Here is a 24,347-nt window from a genome sequence, read left to right on the forward strand (position 1 = left end):
GACACTGAGAAAAGAGTTGACAGCTAGCTGCCATTTGCGACAGATGGGCAGTGTTGGACAATGGATGGACAGTTTTTAAAGCTGACAACAAAACGGATCAAGACGAATTGTGACCGACAGACGAACATAACATCAACAGAATGCGGAGAAGACGCACACAATCGCAAGTCCAACCGTCAAATATATTTGAAACGTTGACATTGGTATTTCGTGTTTTATTTTTCTACCTTGTGGACCCACGTGTGTTCCCATCGAAAGTTGCCATCCAGAAAATAATGATCCGGCAATAAGAAGTTAAACGAAAAATCCACGGCATATGAGATTGGGAGTCGGCGGTCTGTCGGGGCGACACACGTGTGGCCACACGATCACTACACGTGCATGTACATGTATTCATTAATGAAGCTGTCAAGAACTGTTCATGGGAATAATAATAGAATAAAGAAAGACTAGCAAAACTCGTTTCTGAGGAGAAGGGTCTGTTAAGAAAGACTTAAATAAATTCAAAAATAATATTGGAGCCTTTTTGAGATCTATCAGAAATATTGACGGAATTTCATCTGAATGTGGTATTGTTAGTGTGAAATCAGAATTATCCAGTTTGAATGTAATTTTCAGAATTTACTTATGCTTTTTTTGTGCTTCACAATTTGTTGCAAAAATTTTTTTTTTATAAAATTAAAAAGAAAAACTCATTTGAAAATTAAAAAGGAAACCTTCTAAATGAAAAAACAATTGTTTTAAATTAAAACGGAAAATAAGTAGTTTTAAAACTGAAAATAAATAAATAGACTTGTCCTGCCTTGATCGTCCAAAATAGACTTCATAGCCTTGTAGTAGATGTCCTTTTCTCTTCTCTGCAACCTCTATCTCACAGAAGAGATGTTGCGAGTTTGTCTCTGCTTTATCGTTATTTTCATGGCAAGTGCTTGACTGAGCTTCAATCTATGGTCCCCCTTCGCCAAACTTTCACAAGAAACACTCCTCTAGCTGAAAACACTATCAATAATTCCCCCCACACTTTATCTGTGCCTAAACTTAAACATAGATTCCATGAAAAAAGCTTCTTTTTTAGAACTGAACGCCTGTGGAACTGTCTTCCGTTCTCCTGCTTTCCAGCTGACTACAATCTGGTTGTTTTAAAGTCCAATGTAAACAAGTTCTTGATGAGCTGTTCTACTTAGTTAAAAAATTTACCTAATTTCTATTACTAACAATTACTATATCATTCAATTGACTACTGTACACACTTAACCCTTATCCTCGAGTGGTCTCTGGGCCTTAATAAGTGGTGACGCCTATGTAAAAAAAAAAAAAAAAAAAAACAGAAATACAACTATTTTGTCTCTGCCATTCTTTATTAACTAAAAGTTGTTTTCTTTAACATTGGAAAACTTCTCCGGTGTCTTCAACATTTGGTAGTGACAACATAGTGTGTTTCAAAACATTTCAATGATACCATGTCTATTCAAGACGGCATTAATCATTTCAGTTTTCTTGTGTTTGTTGCTTGGAACGCCGCTTTTTGTTCAGTGGGCCGTTTTATTTTTATCATCATGGACATGCTGTTAACTTATCAAATTACACACATGAAGCATTTTGATTGGTTAATAAACCCTACAGGGTTTTTTTTTTTTAATTGAACTTAATGAAAAAAAAGTTCAATAAAAAAACAAAAAAAAAAACAAAAAAAAACCCTACAGGGTTTTTTTTTAATTGAACTTAATTAAAAAAAAAAAAAAAAGTTCAATAGAAAAATAAAAAAAGTTCAATAAAAAAAAAGAAAAAGAAAGAAACCCTACAGGTTTTAAAATTTTTTTTATTGAACTTAACTGGAGTAATTTCCATTTTCTATTAACTCCTCATTAGTATGTTAAGTCAACTTTGTAGCCAATGTTAACTTGTTCCGAGTACTCCTTCTGTACCAAATATTTAACATTCTTTCAAAGCCGATATTATTTCGTATTCTTATTTGTTTTAATTAAACAACCATATGAGAGACAATTCCAGCAAGAAAAACATTTTTACAAAGCTTTTCTGATGTTGAACATATTTCTTTGAAAACATTTTGCATTTGTTCAGATTTCCTGATCCATGAAAAAACCAAAATAAAGAAAAATCTTTATGCTGTACCTATTTACAATGCCTCCCCACGGGACAGAGTTAGACACCAGGGTCGTTTTTTAATGTGGACAAAAGGCACAAAAATAAAAAATTGTCTCAGTTGTGAAGGACTTCTCCTTCACCGAAAGAGAACAAAAAATGGAAGTGCAGCATCTGAAGAACAGATACTACACTTTGATCTTGACCAAAAGGCCAAAACGTAAGACACTATTGTACATCTAAAATCACATAAATTGATCAAATAGTTTTTTTCTTTTTTTTTATAAAGAAAATATTTTTAAGCAAATTCAAATATTTTTAAGCAAATTCAAGTTTTTCTAGTGACCCCCCCCCCTTCCCTAGAATGACTTTCTAAAATCTTGCAAATTTGAATTATTTGGAGTTATTTCCCTCGTTTCTTCAGCCTGTTTTCAAGATGGCGTCGCTATTGTCACTTTTCGTTTAGCAATAAAATTTGATTTTCTTATTTAAAAATGAAACTACTTGATCAATTTACATATGTACAATATACAGATTTTTATTATTATTATTATTATTATTATTATTATTATTATTATTGTTATTATTATTGGAGGAATTCTTGATAAGCTATTTTTTTTTTTTCCAATAATTTTTCTAAATATTCATTACAATCATTTAACTTAATCCTAACTGCCAGTTAGCTACTCAAACTTAGAGTTAGTTGTAAAAAAAATTAAGTACTCAAAAATGCTGCAATAGCCCCAAAAAATGTTTTGTAGATTACTTCCACTATGCTGAAAGTTCCTTAACCCCAATGAATTTTTTTAAGTTTATACCATAGTAATAGGCAATAGAAAAGCCCAAATTAATCAGAACAAAATTCTCCAAATCTGGAAAGTTCAAAATTAATCGCTTTTTAATTCTGAATTGATTGTTAGTTGGTTTTGTAGATAGTTGTCAGCATTGATTCCATTTTCATTGAAGCGTTGCTTTAAAAAAGGAAAAAGAAAAGTGAAGCAAATTTAGACGAGAAGAGAAAAAGGCTTAGCATGTCAGTAATTTTTTTTTATCTTGCCAACCAAACATTAAGTAGAAGAAATTTGTCCTTTTTTAAACATCCATAATTCTATAAATTTTCATAACTAAATTCTTGTTTCAATGTTTGTGGATTCCTCTTTTCATTTCTATCTCTCCATTTTCATATTTACCTTTTCTTTCATTTCCAGGAATGAAACCGAAAATCAATATTTTGGATATTCTAAAACCGGCTGAAGAAGTAATTCTACCTCCAAATGTTCCGGAGGCAGCAGTGGCTACCACTCAAACAATCCAACCACAAGCCACAAAAGTGGTCATTCCATTGCCTGAGGAATCGGAAAATGTCACCAGATGGATTGTTGACCAGAATTTCCGAAGGGAACAAGAAAGATTGAAAATTCCTCATGGTATTTGTTTTTCATTTTTTTTTTGTTTTTTTTTTCGCTTTCTGTTTTGTTTTTGTTTTTTTTTTGCTTTCTTTTTTGTTTCACTTTCTGATTTTTTTCTTTTCTTTTTTGTTTCACTTTCTGATTTTTTTCTTTTCTTTTTTGTTTCACTTTCTGATTTTTTTCTTTTCTTTTTTGTTTCACTTTCTGATTTTTTTCTTTTCTTTTTTGTTTCACTTTCTGATTTTTTTCTTTTCTTTTTTGTTTCACTTTCTGATTTTTTTCTTTTCTTTTTTGTTTCACTTTCTGATTTTTTTCTTTTCTTTTCATCTTCATTCCTTTTTACTTTCTTCTTCTCTCCTTATTTTGTCTTTTGTTAAACCATTCTTAACTCTTGATGGATTTTTCTATTTTTATTATTCAAACCAAGACATGATATTTATTTCTATATGATTAATTGAACGCTAGTTGCTATTTTACCCATCTTGAGGGGGAAGTGAAGTCCTTCTTTTCATAAACCATACAAGTGTTTAAATGATTAAAGTAGATTTGAGCTTGTCACAATATTCATCACGCCAGTTAATCACTCTCTTCAGTTGCTTACCCATTCGTATGAATAATAATTAGAAAGAATGGATACTATAATACTTGGTTCACTACACATTATCATAACAAACCTTTAGTCAATTACTTTTTAGACATGAATAATTTTTTTTATTATTAAAAGTTGGTTGTTTTTGTTTTACAACATATCAACCCTTTTCAGGTTATTTAATGCCAAATACAGTGATTTTGAAGAAACTTTTTTTAATAGAATATATTTGTTTTTTTTTTTTGTTTAAGTCAGTTTTCTATTTAACCCATAGTTGGGACCCTAACAGGTACTACCACTCTGGGTAAGAGTGGACCTGGGAGCAATGGCAATTAAAGGGTGGCTCCACACTCCCTAAAGCCCGCAAGCTGGTGCCTCACCATCGGATATAGTTTAAGGTCATATCCAGGACCTTATTATTAAAAGAACAACTTATTCCTAATAGATTTTCCCAACGTCAATTTATGCCAGAGTTGTCCAAATATGAAGAATTCATGTTTATGAATTTTGAGATGAGGAATGGTTATTCGTATAGTCGTAACCTTTGATCTTCTTAAAGTGTATCTTGTCAAACTCTGGACTCTGCACCGAATTTCAAACGGAACCCTTGTCAAGTAAATAAAGGAGGTTACATCGACTGAAAAGTTGGGAAAATGATACTCATGATGAGAACAGTAGTCCAAAGAATCCAAATAATACGAATGAAAGAATTTAATATTTGAATATATAACAAACTTTATCGCACTGCATGTTGTCATTTTATTTATATTTTTGTTTTTCTCCTTCCTCTTTTTCTCTTCTAAGAAAATATTTACATTTTTAGAAAGATCATTCAATGGAGAAATATGTCCTAAAAATAAAATTGGTTTTGCAATAAAATTGATAGGGTGTTTTACGACGAAACTTTGAAATTTAAATCCCAGTAATACTGTTAAGATTTTGAGAAAAAATTAGCTTTACAATAAAATCGATCAGACAATTTCCCATATTTTCAATAAAAAAAAAATTTTTTTGAAAGTAAAATTTAATTTTTACAATATCATTTTAGTCATATAATCATTTAAGGAGAATAGAAACCACATTTTGGGTTTGTTTCCTTCGGTCTTGTAACTCTTCCTTTATTTGGTCCTTTAGTCCTCACATTCACAGAGCTATGTTTTTGACAAAGAGAGAATTGCCTTTTCTGAGTCGGAACCTATCCATCTAACATTTATTGTTAGCTAGTTTTTGACCGTGAAGTAATTTTTTTTTTTCCTTAGCTCCTTATATCAAGTGGCTTGATGCCTTGTCTATAACAATCGCCATAAAAATTAATTAAACAAAATTGTCATCAAATTATAACTAATATCGAACAAATAAAGATCCTCATGTCTAAAAAGATTGATCAAGCAAAATGTAGGGGAAGAATAATGCTCGATTTCAATAACCACAGGCAAGCTTCACTGAAGATTTATGTGACTAATGCAGGGAGGAGGAAACTGGCTATATGCTGTCGGTTTGATGTATAACCAGGAGTGGGGGTGAGCATGTTTCTAATCTAAAGAAACATAAATACATTCTAATAGAATTTAAAAAATAAATTTTTTTTAAAAATGGAGGGGGGGGGGGCTATTTCACAAATAACAAATTTGTCTCGGAACAAAGTGAAAGTGTAGTATCTGTTCTGATGCTACACTTATTCTATTTTATCCTTGGTCAATGAAGGAAAAGTTCAAGATCAAAGCAATTTTTATTTTTGTTCTGATATATCTCGGAAATATATTTGTTTGAAGTAACTAAATTGTCTTGAATTGGGTTAGTCACCTTAATGAATGGTTTTGATGGTCGTAGCTATTAATATCCTTAAGCTTTAGACTTTCAGCGTATTTTCCAACAGCTCTGTCGAGCTACTCTACCCGATCATATTTCTGACTTACACCAGCCAATATTCTTGTGAGAATGAACTCTAATGTATTCATTTACATCATTATTCCAATTCAGTGTACCCTTTTTTGGGGATCTGAATTTTTTCCTACCTTAAAAACCAACCTTGTCTAATTTTGTCCTCATGGGGAGTTAATTTAATAGGAAAAACAAATTTATTTTTTTCTGATTTGGACAAAAAAACTTGCTCTTAAATTCAGGTGATGATTTTTTTTTTTTGTCTTGGTTAATAAAACCCAAATTCTGAATCGTAGAAGTTTGCTGTCGTTAATGTGATAATGACATCTGATGTATGAACGCTGAAATATTTTGTGTGGAAAATCTATTGACAGCAGTTCGGTGCTACTTGAATCCAGCTTTTGTGAAAGGCATTCATTTCTTCATGATGGTAATGTTGGTAGTGAACTATGCATTTACGCTCTCCTAAAAAATATTTTCTCTTTACTTAGTCGTAAAACCGTAATATAGAGAATCGAATCCATTTGTAATATTATGCAACCATGTGCTCCCCCGCTTAACAAGAATCACAGACTTCCAACACTGTTTCTGTGGTGTTCGTTTTTGTCTTTTGTTTCTGGTCATGTCGTCGTCTCTAACATGGGCAGCTGCCAAGGTTCACAAGTATAAAACTTAAGTAACGCAAGAGAAACAAGATTCCAACACATTCCGTAGATATCCGTTGGGTCTCGAGTGAATTACGCTACTATGTCCTGTAATGAAAATTTTGTCCCCATTGTCTTTCCACCATCTGTCTTTTCTATATAATTGTTCTACTTATCTTTTTAACTTCCTTACATCTTTTTTTTGGGGGGGGGGGATAGTATGACAATATCCTAAAACCTGAAGTTGTTGTCCTAACTCAACAGAAAAACGGCACGTTGTATAAGTGATGTCACAGATTATTGTTTTGTACTTTCGCAACTTTAATACAAATTTTTTTTTTTTTTTTTTTTGTGAAGATCCGTGTCAGTGGTCGGAAGTTCATGTTCGTCATTGGATTCAATGGGCTGTTCGTGAATTTCAACTAGAAGCCGTAGACATCAATCAGTTCCGGTTAAATGGCAAACAATTATGCGACTTGCAGCACGATGAATTTGTAAAGTTCATCCCTTTCGATCGAAATGATATCTTCTGGACTCACCTTGAACTTCTGAGAAAGTGTAAATTTGTTGGTAAGTTTAACTTATTTGTGTGTGTGTGTGCCGTTAACATTGATAGTAGCCCTTGTTTAATTGCGTTAATTGCATAACTTGGTTTCATACTGTTAATCTATGATATAAATTTTACTTGTCTGTTTAAATGTATGTTTGTATGCCTCACAAAAACTTTCGACGCCAGTGACGGATCATGACAAGATCAGTATCATTTTGAAACTCGATATCTCAGGCGACTAATATCGAAAAATTGGCCAAAACATTAATTTCTTCACCCTGAAATCAGCCATTTTGTACAAGGAGGGGTTGATTTTTTTTTTTTTTTTTTTTTCGCTGATATTTTAGCAAGTCATCGTCATCGTTTGATTGACTTTGGTTAATTTCAACGCTTTTGACTTCTGGCTGCATTATGGAGACATAAGCTAAGACGTCAGATTTTCTTTCCCTTTATTTTCCGCCTTCGTGTCACAGGTTCGAGCCTGCCTGCCTGCCTACTACCTGTTTATTTTTTTTTTGTTTTTTAACACCTCTCTTCACCCTGGCTGCTTACTGTTATTTTGATTACTTCCCCACGCTACTACCCAGGAACTCAGGCTAATCTTAAATAATCGTTAATGAATTATTCGCTGTCAAGTAAGAAACTCGAGTTTTGTTTTTTTTTTTGTTTTTTTTTTTGTCTCTGGTTAGACCAGATTGTGCACTGATGAGGGGTTGATTTGTTAAAGTCTCACATTTTCAATATCTGCAACATAGATATGAAACTTTTTGATCATGAATGCACAAGTTCAATCATTATAAAAATGCAATTTGCAATCCTCTCTAATCAAGTTGGACGGAATAAAAATAGGAGGCCTTACTTTTTGAACGTCACTCGTATTTTGATTGTATATGCGATAGAAAACGCTATAGTATGACAAACCAAGAAAATTACAAAGCCTTTTGGGTAAACGAAGTAGTTGTTTTCATTTTAAAATAAAGTATGGCAGATTAAAGAAAATCATATTTCAACGTTTAAGCCTGACAGACCTGGCCCTGTCGGTGGGGCATTAGAATACACCGACTGCCCCCCTGCAGAGGGTAAAAGTCCCTCAATGGGGGTCCTGGATATGACCTTAAATTATATCCAGTGGTGAGGCCCCAACTTGTGGGCTTTGGGGAGTGTGGAGCCACCCATTAATTACCATTGCTCCCAGGTCCACTGACCCGGAGTGGTAGTACCTGTTAGGGTCCCAACTATAGGTTAAATAGAAACTGACGTGAAAACAACAAATATATTCTATTAAAAAGATTTTTCTTCAAAATCTTTGGATTCGGCATTAAATAACCCGCAAAGGGTTGATATGCCGTAAAACAAAAACAACTAACCTGACAGACCTATGAAAATCATATTTCCATCATAATCATTACCAACCTACATAATAAATGCTTTTTTTTTTTTTTTTTTTTTTTATATCTTTCGCTATTTTCTGTTAGACAAAATTGCACACTAACATGAGAATATACTTTCCATTGATTTTTTTTTTACACACTGAAGTTGATTCATAGTTGGCAACATGTAGATGGTGACACGCCAGCATTTATAGGTTACGTTTTTCATTATCATCCCTTTTAGGCATATCTAGATAATCCAGTTTGAGACCTTTTGATATGTCCAAAGAGTTTTAGTACCTTTTCATTTCAGCAATTTATTGCATAACTTGGTTTGGTTAAAGTGTTTTTAAACTATTAATATTAAATAATCAGATTAATGAATTGTACACTGTCAACGGAGGAAGTCAGGAAAGTTTTTATGTTTTGCTACCTCTGGCTAGACCAGATTGTGTGCTGACCTCAGAAAGTACTTTACATCGGTTCCATTTTAAACTTAGCTGTGACAAAACGCAAGCGTTGTCGCGCCAGCATGTACACAGTCTTTCCCACTTTCATTTTCCTTCTATCTTCCCTTTCAAGCATATCTTAGATAATCGAGTTTGAGACCTTTTGATATGTCCAGAAAGTTTTAGTATCTTCTCCTTCATTACTGGACTGACCGGTATTGGGGTTGTGATCTGATGATCTTGAATTTGGATGTGATCTGTGAGTCTGCTGTCTGTCATGAATCCTATATGATTTTGAAATGTTTCGATTTATAGCAGCAATAAAGATGTCCAATTTATGTACATGAGCCCATAAAGTGGAACTTGGAATATGTACAGGTTATAAATTCTAGCTTTAATAAAAGTTTAAAACAAAAAAAACACTGGATTGGTAATAGAAAACCTGTTAAAGAATTATATACCTTCAAGCATTACCTAGTACATCAGAAGTAGGGAATAGTTTATTAGCCCCATTGAATTGAAATGTTCACTTCAATTGCAAAGATTTAAAACTTTATTTCACCCTTCCAGGAATTACGCCTCCATTATATTTGAAACCATCTTAAAAAAATAAAATTCACTTAGTAAAATATTTTACTGTGTAGGTTTTGGTACCTAATTTTAAAAGTTAAATTCGATTTTCATCTTGTTTAGAAATATTTTTAATACTTATACTTCAACACAGCTCCTTCTGGTTATTAAGTTGATTATGCTTGAATATTTACTGAATTACCTCCCTTGTTTCTACGCATAAAAGAAATTATATATACACGCACACAGATGGTGGCCAGAAACTTACTTGCCAAAATATCATAGTTTTGCATATTGATTTAGTATATTTATTTTATGTTGAAATTATCGAGATTTTTATTGTCATCTTGTGAAAGGCTGAAATATTTATCGACTAAGTTTTTTTTTTTCTTCTCTGCACGCAGCTGTTCTCCAGCAGCCCACTCCTCATGCCATCACAACTATTACAGTGTCAACATCTGATGGACATTCCAGTAAGTCATCTTGTTCTCATCTTTATTAAAGTCGGTAATGGTGTAGATTGGCCTTCCTTTGTTTACAAAGCCATTTGACGGAAGTGACGGCAGACATATTTTTATCTACGGATGGCCAAAAACGTATAGAATGAACCTTTTTTTTATATAAGTTTTATTCAAGCAGTCTTTATTTGAACTTAATGGACTGTTTTTGTTTTTTTTGTTATTTTTACTGTTTTCTTCTTTTTATCAAACAAAAATAGAACTTTTATAATGAAAGATGTATTATGGACTTTTTTTCAAACATCAAAATTTTAAAATTAAAGTTTTATTGAGAACAAAAAAAAAAGACTAGGTTTTTTTTTCTTCTTTTCCCGAGATATTTTTTTTTTTCACCATTTATTACTTTGAAATTTTATTCAACAATGAACTGATAAATAAAAAACTTTTCGTTAAATATATTTTTAAAAATTATAAAATATCTATAAAGTCTATTTTTTATGTCTGTAAAAGTTTGTTGAAAAGTTCAAATAAAGTTTATAATTTAATTGAAAAAAAAAACACACCTCGACTTTTTTTTTGTTTGTTTGTTTTTTTTAAATAAAACTAACTTTAATTTTAAAATTTCAATATTTGAAAAACGGTCCATAATATATATTTCATTATAAAAGTTCTATTTTTGTTTGATAAAAAGAATAAAGCAGTTAATAAATACAAAACAAAACAAAACAAAAACAGTCCATTAAGTTCAAATAAAGACTGTTTGTGAATAAAACTTATATTAAAAAAAAAAAAAAAAAAAAAAAGGTTCATTCTATACGGTTGATGTCAGTGGGTAATGTGGGATAATATTTTAGTTTAATTTTGCATAAAAAGGTAACAAAAATGAACTGGAAGCACTTTGTAAAATTTCTCATATCTCCAATTTATCTGCAATTTTAGTAAAAGTTCCTAAACATTAAAGGTTTCTTAAATTTCATTTTCTCATAATATGGGCACAGCTTATTTAAAAATTCAAATATTTCAGATTTGTATCAGTGTGATTCTACACATTAAGCAAAATTTTTTAAGTTTTAATTTAGAATTGCTCCCTTTCATTATAATTAATTTGTCTTTAATTTTAAGCATCTTATATGGTAGATGTGCATTTTTTTTATAGTAGATGACTTGATCCCTTTATGGTGTCATCGAAAGCGCAGACATGCAAGATAACAATGTCAACAGTTTTAGTCATATGCAGGCAGATATATACCTAATCTATGAATTTCATTTTTTTTTAGTAAAAGTTAAAACGTAATTAAAAATGAATTTGCCTTTTCATTACTAAATCTAAATTCCATCGAATCTGCCCCATTCCCCTACTTACACTATAATATCGTTAGGAAAAGGTATAAACCCATTTCCTTTAAATAATAGCTTGTATTTAATGAATTGTTCCAAGTTGCTATTCTTGACGTATTAAATATAGCAAAAATGGTTGATACACCATAAAACAGACCAATAAAATTAATGTATTTCTATTTTATTTTTTCAATCAGGTGGGAAGATCCTTAGCAAAACACCGCGGCCTCGTTTCCCAAGGATTACAGGAGACGAACGGATTACACCAGGTAACAGAACGGGTAAGTTAAATCTTTCTTTTCATCACACATTCCCCACGTCAACAACTGCCAGTCCTCAACACTGTTTGCTGTGGTTTTCTTCTCTTCCATCTTCTGTCTTCTTCTCGTTCTGGTCCCATCATCTTCTATCACCTTATCAATTGCTGTGGATGTACACACTTGCTCACAAATATTCAGAAATAAGAGAAAACAGACTCTGACACGTTCTGTAGAATTTATCAGTTCTACTCTGTGTGTGTGATGCCATCACGGAAAATGGTTGTCTAAATGCTGATGTCTGAATTTTAGTTGTGTCGTCCTCTCTCTCAATCTGCTCCAGGCAACTAACTGTCACGAACTCCTAAATTTACTGACTCTGAAATCGGAAATCCTAAAAATCTTGTTTCAGAGTGACCAATAAGCGGAAATGGCTCTCTAAACCACTCCTATGACTATTCGGAAACTGACCACTGACTGTGAGGCTTCTTACTGTCTTGAGAATTCAAAAGATCTCGGCGGCTCCTATCATCCTTTTTACTAACCTCACTTTCTATCACTGCCATATCTTCCCGTTGTTATAGTTTTTCTTTTCTTTTTTTAAATTGCTTCCTAGCATTTTGTGTGTGTGTGTGAAGAAGTGTTTTATAGTATCACACAATTATAATTGAGGATTTTTTTTTTTTTTTTCAAACTGAAGAATATTTTAACATGTATTTTGTGCAATTAAAATATAAAGGAAAATATCCATTGAGTAATGTTGATGAGTTCAGCTTTAGTATTATAATAATAACTATTAGTTACTCAGTAATATTGTGTTACATAGTTCAATGCAAATAAAATCATATTGTAAAAGATCATCTTTAGTTTACTTCTAAAGTCCAGCACCTCTTGGCAGACATTTTGTCCTGTTTTTGAATGTGCCCTTTTTTTTTTTTACATAGCATTTTACTGATTTTATTCTTCGGTGAAGAACCTCTGCACATCAAAATTATGACAAACTCCTTTCTCACACTATAACAGCAATTTATCATATATTATTATGTTATCAAAGGAGGGTCACTTTCATATTCTTGTCCAAGATTGCCAGATTGTCCTTTTTAAAGCCAAATTTGTAAAATTTGGCCTTTTTTTGTAGCAGTTTGGCATTAAAAATTTATATTTAGCCTTTTTCAAAGCATAGCATACAAACTAAGAAAAGAACAAGCAGAATATTATAAAGATTGGCATGTAAATCTAAAACCTTTTTAATTATGTCAACAGTTTGAAAAGCTTATACTAGCAAGAAAAGGAAGCAACTCGAACGGTATATATGCAGCAGAAGGTTGTACAACTAAATGTATAAAGTTCCATGTAGCTGTCATTTTGGATTTTAAAGCTTACAATTTTTTTTTATTTTTTCGCAGGTAATAATGGTCAAATTCAACTGTGGCAGTTTTTACTTGAACTTTTAACAGACAAAGAATATCGTGACATCATTCAGTGGGTAGGTGATGATGGAGAGTTTAAACTGTACAATCCTGAAATGGTAGCTGTACTTTGGGGGCAGCGGAAAAATAAGCCTACAATGAATTATGAAAAATTGAGTCGAGCCTTAAGATATTACTACGACGGAGACATGATTGCGAAGGTAATGTAAACCATTTTGTTTTATCTTATTTTATTTATTTATTTTTAGTCATAAATAGTCGAAGGGAGGAACATTTACCTTTATCCAGAAGTCCTAATACTGCCACCCATCACATCAAGAATAAATTCAATTATAGATACCTTTTGCAATTCATCTGTTAAAAAATGAATACATATAACACTAGTAATAAAAATAAATTTATTTTTGGTTTCTCTATACAATAAAATGTTCTAGCAAGCCCCATTCTCCCCAATGGTTTATTTCTACTTGTGCAGCTGCCATCACACAAAGGCAGCATGTGTACCGCAGATTTAACCGACATAAGTCCAGTTCAAACAGACAGAAGAATATAGAAGCCAGAAATAACTAAAAAAAATAGTAACAGCTAAGAGAGAATTTACTGAAACCACCAAAAAACATCAAACCACAGAAATTAGGAACCCGTGACTTCTGGAAAATCTACAACAGTGTAGTAAATAATGGGCAATCAACAATTCCCCCACTATCCAACAATCATGAGGTTGTTTGCTCAACAACCGAGAAGGCTAACATGCTTGCCAGTCAGTTTGCCTCCAACTGCACACTAGACCCTGCTAATCACCCTCTCCCTGACTTACCTTTGCAGACAGACGCCACACTAGACGATCTGAAAATCACCCCTTCTAAGGTGCATGCTATCATAAAAAATCTTGACACTTCAAAAGCATGTGGACCTGATCTCATCCCGGCTGTGCTATTAAAAAAGTGCTCCACCAAAGTAGCTCCAGTTCTCTCCAAACTTTACAACAAATGCCTTAATGAATCTTGCTTTCCTGCCTACTGGAAAACTGTTCCTGTGGTATCAGTTTTCAAGAATTTTGTCGAAAGAACTGACCCAGTAAATTATCGCTCCATTAGCCTCCTCCCACTTTTCGCCAAAATATTTGAGTCCATAATTAATCAAGCTCTAGTCCAACACCTTACAGATGCTAAACTTCTGACCGATCAACAATATTGATTTAAGTAAGCTCGTTTCACAGCACACATCCTAACTGTAATCTCAGAACATATATACCATTCACTTGACAAAGGAGGGTAGAGCAGTAGCTCTAGATATATCTAAGGCTTTTGACAGGGTATGGCATGAAATTCTTAGGAAAATCAGATCGTATGGTATCACTGGGAGAATACTTAACATAACTAAATCTTTCTTAGATAAGAGAAAAATCCAGGTTGTCCTCGATGGTCGTACATCTAAACAATATGATATAAATGCAGGAGTACCTCAGGGGTCTATCCTTGGACCTCCATTATTCCTAATATTCATAAATGACCTCCCTGACAAAATTGTCTGTGAGATGGGTATATATGCTGATGACACCACACTCTATAACAGACATGACAGGAAAACAAATGAACACATATCTAAAGAAATGGCAGAAACACTAGAGAATGACCTTCAATCTGTAGTGGAATGGGGACAAAAATGAATGATCACATTCAATGCTGCCAAGACGAAACTTGTTTCCTTCAATAACTACAAGCTACCACCAATAGCAATGCCCCAATGGCCAAAGACTCTTTATCTGAAAGGACATCTTTTAAACTCCTCGGCTTAACATTCACAGGAAACATGAGTTGGAACAATTACATTGAGAGCGTTGCCAGGACCGCTGCGAAAAAAGTAGGTTGCTAGAAAGCTACTAACACCCGAAAGTATCCTGTACCTCTATAAGGCCACCATTCACCCATGTATGGAGTATTGTTGTCATGTTTGGGCCGGTGCATCTGCTATTAGTCTCTCACTGCTAGACAAGGTTCAAAAGAGTCGCCAACTTAATAGGTCCTGAACTGTCATCTAAGCTTCAGCCTCTGTCACATCGACGAAATGTTGCATCCCTCTGCCTTTTCTACAAGTACTTTAACAGTGAATGCTCCGAAGAACTGCAAGCACTTGTACCTCCTCAACGTAACCCCCCCCAGCCGACAAACTACACAAGCAGCAAAATCCCATCCCTTCACAGAGTTGATATCCCTAGATGTAAGAGAGCCTTCTACTCCAGTAGTTTCTTCCCCAGAATCGCTAGACTTTGGAATTCCCTTCTGGGTTCCTGCTTCCCCAACTGTACTGACATGCAGAAGTTCAAGTGTAACGTGAACCGACATCTTGTTGACCAACTCCCTACATAGTATCCCTGTTGCTTATGTCTCTGATAGTAGCCCCCTACACCAAAGTGGCAATGTGCCTTGATTGGGGTAAAAATGTAATAAAAAAAACAAACTGGTATAGTTTTGAACTAAGTTAATGTATCTCTAAACTTATGGCCCTATGTGTAGAGTTTTTTTTTTTTGTTTTTTTTTTCTTTTTTAAGATAAAATCTTGATTTCAGAAAATGGTATAAAAGTAAATTTTCTTACATTTTGTGTATGAATTATTTATTGTATAATGTTTTCAATTTTATTTTAATATGAAATTTTGTTGAAATGAAAAGCATTTAATCTAAAGGTCCGTGTTTATTTTACACAGGACTGGAGTAAAATTATCAAATAAAACAAACCAGTTGTTGCGTAAAAATGGAAACAATGTCTTGTGGAGATTTTAAACTTTACCTTCAATATTTATTTCAATGAAACTTTAAAAAATAAAAAAATTTTTATTTACACAAATTTTAATTATTTTCGTCAAATCAAAAGCACTGATTTTTGCTTTAAAATATATCTTGTGTCATAGATCAGGCTGTCTGAAGATATCAGCTTCTTGTACTTAAATGCACCAAACGTTAATGTTATTGTTTTTTTTTTTCTTTCATTACTCTTTGCAAAACTCAATCATGTTTTCGCAAAACCAGAAACAATTCTTTTCTACAAAACAGCCAACCAAAAATAAATACTTGGCGATTTAAAAACTTTGCCAAAATGATTGAACCCGAAATGAGTTAATATGCAGTGGAGCAACATGATCAAACCAAATACCACGAATAAATATTTAAAAATATAAAAAACTTGAGGCATAAAAACTTTTTTCTAAGTTTACTAGATTCTGCATTGAATGACCCGAAAAAGGGTTGATACGCCGTAAAACACTTAACCAAACTTAAACATTTCACTTTCATTTCTTTATAAATTCTGACTAAATAAAATTTAATAAATTAGAAAAAAAAAAAAAAACGATTGTATCATTAATAATTTGTAAATTTTTTCTTTTTTTTTTTTTTTTCTTTTTTTTTTTTTTTTACAGGTTCATGGCAAACGTTTTGTGTACAGATTTGTTTGTGACCTGAAAATGTTGCTCGGCTACTCATCGCGTGAATTGAACAAATTGATTCCGCAGAACTGTGATAAAAAAATCCAACACATCGAATTAATACCACAGAAATTACAGCACTTGTCGGACGAGCCCCTCCTGACAACCATCACGATGAAACGGGTGGATCAAAAAACGCAAACTGTCTAGCTGCACCCCCCCCCCCTCTGTCTCACACTTTTATACACGATTTTTTTGGAGAACGAAAATATGCGTCTATGCGTTCTGTTATAAAAAAAAAAAAAAAAAAAATGCCCCCCATCACCAACATTAAATACGTTTTAAAGCTGTGAGTTACCAAGAAACTGCTTCAGATACTTGGAAAATGTAATATAAAGAGGCATCAACGATCCTTCCTACTTCTCCAGCATGTCATAAAATTTGCCACTGTCCCCGCCCCCACCCTGTCCACTCACAAGAAGAAGTAGCAAAATTCCTTTTTCAAAAAAAAAAGAAAAAAAAAACACATTCCTTAATTGTTTGGCCATTATTTGCAGTTTACTGCATAAAAAGGCATTTTCTAACATTTTTTCATTTATTATTTTTTATTTTTTTTTTTTCCATTTCATTTTTCCTTGCTCCTCTTTTTTTATTGTAATTTTTTCAAACTTTTTCCTAATTTTAAATTTGGAGTGTGGCTGGGAAAAAAAAAAAAAAGTAAACAATAACACCCATGAGATTTGTGAAAATCACTTCACAAAAAAATTGATCAATTTAAAAATACAAAAAAAAAAAAAAAAAAAAAAAACTGACATTGGATTCTTACAAGACTTCCAAAATTTTAACAATTCAACTTCTTTAATTAAGTTGAAACAACTTGTAGACATTTTGAAATTACCTTTTATAATAAATATACTTTATTATATTAAAGTGTTATTTTGATTATCCCAAAAACCCATTTATGTTCAAAGTTGAATATTTTGTTGCTTAATTTTAGAACCTATATGATTATCTATATAATCTATGTCTATAAAAGTAAGAATGTGTGTGTGTGTGTGTGTGGACACTTCTCAACCTATATACTCAATGAATTTTGGATCTACAGACTTGAAATTTGGTATATAGAATATTCAGACATGTAGAAAACCTTTTAATCTGTTTTCATCCGGAAAAAAGTGCAGCTAAGGGGTCAAAATTGAAAAATTGGTACATGGGAAGCCATCGGGTTTTTATCTGTTTCATGACTGCAGATGCTTGGTCGTGAAATATGACAGCTTCTTTATATTAAGTACGGATTGGTTTGAAAACATACGTTACAAGTCAAGCTGGTCTAATGGTTATCGTTCTTGACTTACTGTCTTTAAGTTTTGGTTTCAATCTCAGGTCGAGTATTTTTTTTTTTTAATACTTACAAGACTTAGACTTTATACTTAGAAAAAAAATAATACTCGTATGCAGATGAATCAATTTTTTTGTTTTTTTTTACTTCATTTTTTAAAATAGGAATTTAATGTCACGTTTGGTACCTACAGTATTTCTGTTTGTACCTAAATAAGAAATCTGCATGAATTAAAATATAATATTTAAGCATATTTTATGACCTGGCAATGCTGGGTGGCCTGCTAGTTTTTATATAAAAGTGAGAATAAATGTGTGTAAAGACACTTCTCAACCTATATACTCAATGGATTTTTGATCTACAGATTTGAAATTTGTATATAGGGTATTCAGACGTGTGGAAAATTTTTAAATTGGTTTTCATCCAGAAAGACGGACTGCTAAGGGGTAAAAATTAAAAAATTGGTACATGGGATTCGTCAGATTTTAATCTCTTTATTAACTGTTTCAGAAATGTGCCTATGTGAATGGTTCACATAACAGATTACTTATGTTAAAAATAAGTAGGTTTGAAAACGCTTTTTTAAAGATCGTGTCAAGCTGGCCAATTGGTTATCATACTTGACTTGCTATCTTTAGATTTTGGTTTTGATCTCAGCTTAAGTATTTTATTTTTTTTTTTTCATATTTTCTTTTTTACTTAGAAGAGGTGAACTGTTTCAAAATTTATAATACACGCATGCACATGTCTTCGTTTCTGCATGAATTAAAATATAATAGTTATGCATATTTTACATCCAGGTAAAACCAGGCAGCCTGCTAGGATATCTATAAAAGTGAAAATGTGTGTGTGTGAGGACAACTCTCAACCTATATACTCAACAAATTTTTGATATACAGACTTGAAATTTGGTATGTAGGGTATTCAGACATTAATTGGTTTTCATCCGGAAAAAAGTGCTGCTAAGGGGTCAGAATTGAGAAATTGGTACGTGGAGGTCATCAGATTTTTATGTTTGTCAAGTGTTTCACTACTGCGCATGTGCGGACGTGAAACATGACAGCTTCCTTAAGTTAAGAATAGTAAGTTTGAAAACACTTTAAAGATCGTGTCAAGCTAGTTTAGTAGTTATCGTACTTGACTCACTGTGTTTAGGTTTTGGTTTCAATCTCAGCTTGAGTATTTTTTTTTCTTTACTTAGAAGAAGTGAACTGTTTAGAAAAAACAATATTCACATGCACATGTCTCAAATTCCGAGATGAGGAGCGATAATTCATGTTATTTACATTCCTGTCCTCAACTAACAGATAAAGTGCAGTAGAACTCAGGGATACGGCATTAAAAATTAGTAACAAAATACAGTACAGTATATAATACACATGCATATAATCAAATAACATAAATAATAAATATAAAAATTCTAAAAAGAACCCTTTATACTACGGTCCTAGATATGACCTTAAACTATATTCGATGGTGAAGCCCCAGCTTGCGGGCTTTAGGGAGTGTGGAGCCACCCTTTAATTGGCATTGCTCCCAGGTCCACTCTTACCCAGGGTGGTAGTACCTGTTAGGGTCCCAACTGTGGATTAAATAGAAGCTAACACAAAAAAAAAAAAACATACTCTATCAAAAAATGATTCTTCAAAATCACTGGATTCGGCATTAAATAACCTTAAAAGGGTTGATATGCCGTAAAAAAAAAAAAAAATAAAAATAACTAAATAATACCGTAACCAGGGGCCAAAAAAAACATATTCTACATCATAACCTGAAAAAAACGTAACCTAGGGCCACCGTATCCCGGGGTTCTACGTACGTGGTAAAATTCAGTTGTAAGCGACACTCTTCTGGAGGTTGAAGGTTCAATCCTTAGTGCGGGTGATACTCAAAAACATTTGTGAGTTACTTAAGACTTCTACCTGGTCATGGCTGACGAAATGAGAGCATGCTACCCATCCATGGATTAAATAAAAGGTTTCATTCGAAATTCCATGCCGATTCCTGAGTTTGATGAGATACACCTGAAGAAGGTAGTAGGTTACGTCGAAACGTGAAAATAAGATGAAAACAGTAGTTTGAATAATCCAAATAAAAATTTGCAAATCTGAAATGAAATCTTGTTTATTCATTAAACATTTAGTTTTTGCAATTCTGATACAAATTCATCTGTCTTTTCAGATGACGACATAATCAAGTTGATCGTTCTAAAGAGAGGAGTATTTGAACACAAATGCTAAATATTTGTCAAGAAAATAAACACCTATTTATGTGCTGGAATCCTTTAAGAAATTCCATAACCCAGAGGTATGGAATTTCCCAAAGCACATGTTTATCTGACAAAGCATAAATTCCACATCAGAGCACTTGTAGACTTTTTGGTTTTCTTTCTTGCTTTTTATATATTAGTCACAGTAAATAACAAACTTCGAACAGTAGAGAGGACATAAGTATATAAGGATGACTAAAAAGTGGAATTGTTGTGCTCAGCTCTGGATTGTGTCGCTGAATCAATTTATGTTCGCTGTAGACAGCAGAGGCAGCTGCAGTACTTTGAGAGAAAATCACCTGCAAACGCATCTCCTTCTTGAGAAGAGTTCTCTAACATATTGAATTATTCCCTTAAACTAAACTGCTTTAAGCTGAGTGGGTATGGAATTGTCCCAGGTTACCTTATACAAGTTGTTTTTTTTTTTTTTTGCAACTCTTGAATTATCTCCTTATCGATTTTTGTAATTTTTTTGGATATAATCATCTTAAAAATATGTAGATACTGTTGCTTTCATGTGAAATTCAATATTACAATTTCCAAAATCTCATCCCAATAATGTAGAAGCGCCGATTGTTTTTTTTTTTTTTAATCTTTATGATAACCAGCTTCAGGTGGTCAGTACTAGATAATTTCTTTTTAAGGAAAACTGTTTTCTAGGCCAGGATTATCTCCCTTTGCAAAACTGGTCACACAAACATGTTGAAAAAGAAGACTAGTGGTTGGCTTCTCTTCCAACAGAGAGGATAAGCTTCAATACATCCTTTAATATTAGAAGAGAAAGTGGACCTTTAGTTTATTTTTGGCAGACTCCTAACTCTCAGTTCTTTTATTTTGCCCTTTAGTCCTCACATTCCATATGAGCGATGTTTCTGACAAAGGAGTAAGAATTGCTGTTTTTAGAGTTGGTATCTAACTCTTATCGTGGGCTAATTTTTATGCTTTCATATACAGTAGCGTCCAAAAGTTAAGGAACGATCGATCACTTTCTTTTTAATGGCTTCTAACTTTATCTATGAAAAAGAAAAAAAAAATTTTTTGGTGAATTTTCCAATAGAAAATTTTTTTTTTAATTTTTTGATTTTAATACATATTAGTTTTTTTTTACATATAAATAAATTTAATTAAATTACAGGCGTCCAAAAGTTAAGGAACGAGGGAAATTCATTATGAAAAAATAAAGAATCCTTTCAGTATTTAGTGAAAAGCCCCTTGTTTTCAATCACACTATGGCATCTTTTGCTGCAAGACAGAACCAATCGTTCACATGTTATAGGTGAAATATTATTCCAGGATGTTTTTTTACATTCCCATAAATCATTAAGATTTTTTGGGGTTTTTTCTGTGATCTTATCACCAATAATTTTCCAAACATTTTCAATTAGATTCAGGTCTGGGCTCTGAGCTGGCCAATCCATAACGCAAATATTGGATCTATTTATCTCTTCTAAAACTATTTTTGCTTTATGGCACGGTGCGTTGTCTTGCATAAAGATATCAGAATTAAAAAGATTAGGTACCACATGTTCTCTAATCAATTCTCTGTACATTCGGGCATTAACTTTTCCATGAATTCTCACAAGGGGGTCAGTTCCTTTTGAAGATATCATGCCCCATACCATTATACTGCCGCCTCCAAATTTTACTGTACTTTTAACGCACTTAGGGGACAGTCTTTCTCCATTTTTTTCTTCTGACATGTGGTCTTTTGTCTGATTCGAAAAGATCAAATTTAGATTCATCAGTAAAATGAACCTTTTCCCATTTTTTTCTTCCCAAAACAAATGTTTTTCGGCGAATAACAATCTAGCCTTTTTATTTTTAATAGAAATTAAAGGCATTGAGCATGGACTTCTTGAAAATAATCCAACTTCGTTTAATCTTCGCGAGATCGTTTGTCGGGAAATCTTGTGTCCAGTTTCGGATGTAAAATCCTGGGATATCGAAGCCGCAGTTTTAAGCGATCAGAACAAGATGATCGAGTGATTTTTCTATCCTCCCTTTTAGTTGTTATTCGGAGTCGACCCGATTTTTTTCTTTTCAGTCAATAATCCGAAAAACAACGCTTTTAGACCTTTTCAATATTTTAGCAATCTCCCCTATGGACTTTTTTTCATCATAATCGTCACAAATAAGCTGTTTTTCTCGTACAGATAGCCTTTTTCGAATACTCGAAGTCAACATTCTGTTGTTTTTAATAAAATTGTTAACGTTTGTATTAATTTTCTGCGTTCCTAAACTTTTGGACGCTTGTAGTTTAATTAAATTTATTTATATGTAAAAAAACTAATATGTATTTAAAAAAAAAAAAAAAAAAAAAATGTTTTATTTAACTACCATTATTAAACATTGGAAAATTCACCCAAAATTATTTTTTCCTTTTTTATAGATAAAGTTAGAATCCATTCAAAAAATACAAGTGGGAAGAAAAAAAATGGGAAAAGGTTCATTTTACTGATGAATCTAAATTTAATCTTTTCGGATCAGACAAAAGACCACATGTCAGAAGAAAAAATGGAGAAAGACTGTCCCCTAAGTGCGTTAAAAGTACAGTAAAATTTGGAGGCGGCAGTATAATGGTATGGGACATGATATCTTCAAAAGGAACTGACCCCCTTGTGAGAATTCATGGAAAAGTTAATGCCCGAATGTACAGAGAATTGATTAGAGAACATGTGGTACCTAATCTTTCTAATTCTGATATCTTTATGCAAGACAACGCACCATGCCATAAAGCAAAAATAGTTTTAGAAGAGATAAATAGATCCAATATTTGCGTTATGGATTGGCCAGCTCAGAGCCCAGACCTGAATCCAATTGAAAATGTTTGGAAAATTATTGGTGATAAGATCACAGAAAAAAACCCAAAAAATCTTGATGATTTATGGGAATGTATAAAAACATCCTGGAATAATATTTCACCTATAACATGTGAACGATTGGTTCTGTCTTGCAGCAAAAGATGCCATAGTGTGATTGAAAACAAGGGGCTTTTCACTAAATACTGAAAGGATTCTTTATTTTTTCATAATGAATTTCCCTCGTTCTTTAACTTTTGGACGCCTGTAATTTAATTAAATTTTTTTCTTTAACTACCATTATTAAACATTGGAAAATTCACCAAAAATTATTTTTTTCTTTTTCATAGATAAAGTTAGAAGCCATTAAAAAGAAAATGATCGATCGTTCTTTAACTTTTGGATCCTACTGTGCGTGCGTGTGTGTGTGTGTGCGTGTGTGTGTATATATATATACACAACGGCACAATCACATTGACAGACCGGTTTCCGTCAGATCACTGAAGTTAAGCAACATTGAGCCTGGCTACTACCAGATGGGTGACCATTTGTGAAATCTAGGCACTGTATGTGCTTTCCGCTTATCTCGGCATTGTTTCCAGTCGTTCTGAACCTTCACTTGCCACTGGTATTCTACAATGTCGACTCAGGAGAGGTGTGGTTGGAGATTGTGCAACTCTTGTCACAAAAACTTTACACACAGGCACCCTTACGATGGGTATCCATAGTCTGGCAAGACTGAAAGAAGCCTATATATAAAACTCTTCACATTAAGTGGTTTCATGCTTTGTCTGGGCCAATTTCTATAAAACAAAACAAAACGCGATAGAAAAAATCCAAGTCTTTTTTTTTTTGCGTAGATGTCTTGTTTAACTTTCTTTTTCTTTCATTGGTGCATTTTTTTTTGGAAACAATGTATTCTCTATGTTTAATCTCGTGTCTCACAAAGTTCGCTGAGAGCCAGGACTTAGGTTTTCCTGGTTTTGTCGGTGTCTAACCACTGAGCGGAATGTCGCTGGTTCTCGTAAAGAACCCACTTTTCATTGCAAGTCACAACCCAGTCGAGAAATGGGTCGTTCTTGTTGCGTAAATGAAGGAAAAATGACACTTCTGAACAGCATTTCTTTCGGTTGTCGTTAAATTCATGAGGCATCCGTTTATCAAGTTTTTCGTCTTTCCAATCTCTCTCAAGTGGTTGTAAATCGTCATATACATTACGTCTAATTCAGACACAAGTTCTTGAACAATCGTGCATTGATTGGCTTCAACAAAGGCTCTTAATTGATCATTGTCAACATGTGATGGCCGACCACTACACTCGTCAATTTCAAGACTCTTGTTGCCGCCACAAAATTTCATAAACCATTTAGAGGGGACAGAATGGTCTGCTTGTGTTATTAACGATCCCGTCCCCAATATGCAGTTAAATGAATGGATTGGTAGTGGGATTGAAAAGCAAACGTCACACAA

The 24,347-nt window shown here is 33.0% G+C and overlaps 1 protein-coding gene across 1 annotated transcript in view; it reads left to right on the top strand.

Moving 5' to 3' along the window:
- Positions 1 to 16,964, top strand: part of LOC145249010 (GA-binding protein alpha chain-like) — a 43,409-nt gene extending 26,445 nt beyond the window's left edge. Inside the window, exons 5-10 of the mRNA XM_080110869.1 lie at positions 3,312 to 3,530; positions 6,984 to 7,196; positions 9,970 to 10,038; positions 11,559 to 11,642; positions 13,025 to 13,248; positions 16,466 to 16,964. Of these exons, the coding sequence (XP_079966995.1) occupies positions 3,312 to 3,530; positions 6,984 to 7,196; positions 9,970 to 10,038; positions 11,559 to 11,642; positions 13,025 to 13,248; positions 16,466 to 16,681 (1,025 nt within the window). The 3' untranslated portion in view covers positions 16,682 to 16,964. The remainder of the gene's footprint in view (positions 1 to 3,311; positions 3,531 to 6,983; positions 7,197 to 9,969; positions 10,039 to 11,558; positions 11,643 to 13,024; positions 13,249 to 16,465) is intronic.
- The last annotated feature ends 7,383 nt before the right edge of the window (positions 16,965 to 24,347 follow it).

Source organism: Euprymna scolopes, chromosome 27, assembly GCF_053919585.1.
Source record: "Euprymna scolopes isolate OS-2025 chromosome 27, ASM5391958v1, whole genome shotgun sequence".
In the NCBI taxonomy this organism is placed as follows: Eukaryota; Metazoa; Mollusca; class Cephalopoda; order Sepiida; family Sepiolidae; genus Euprymna; species Euprymna scolopes.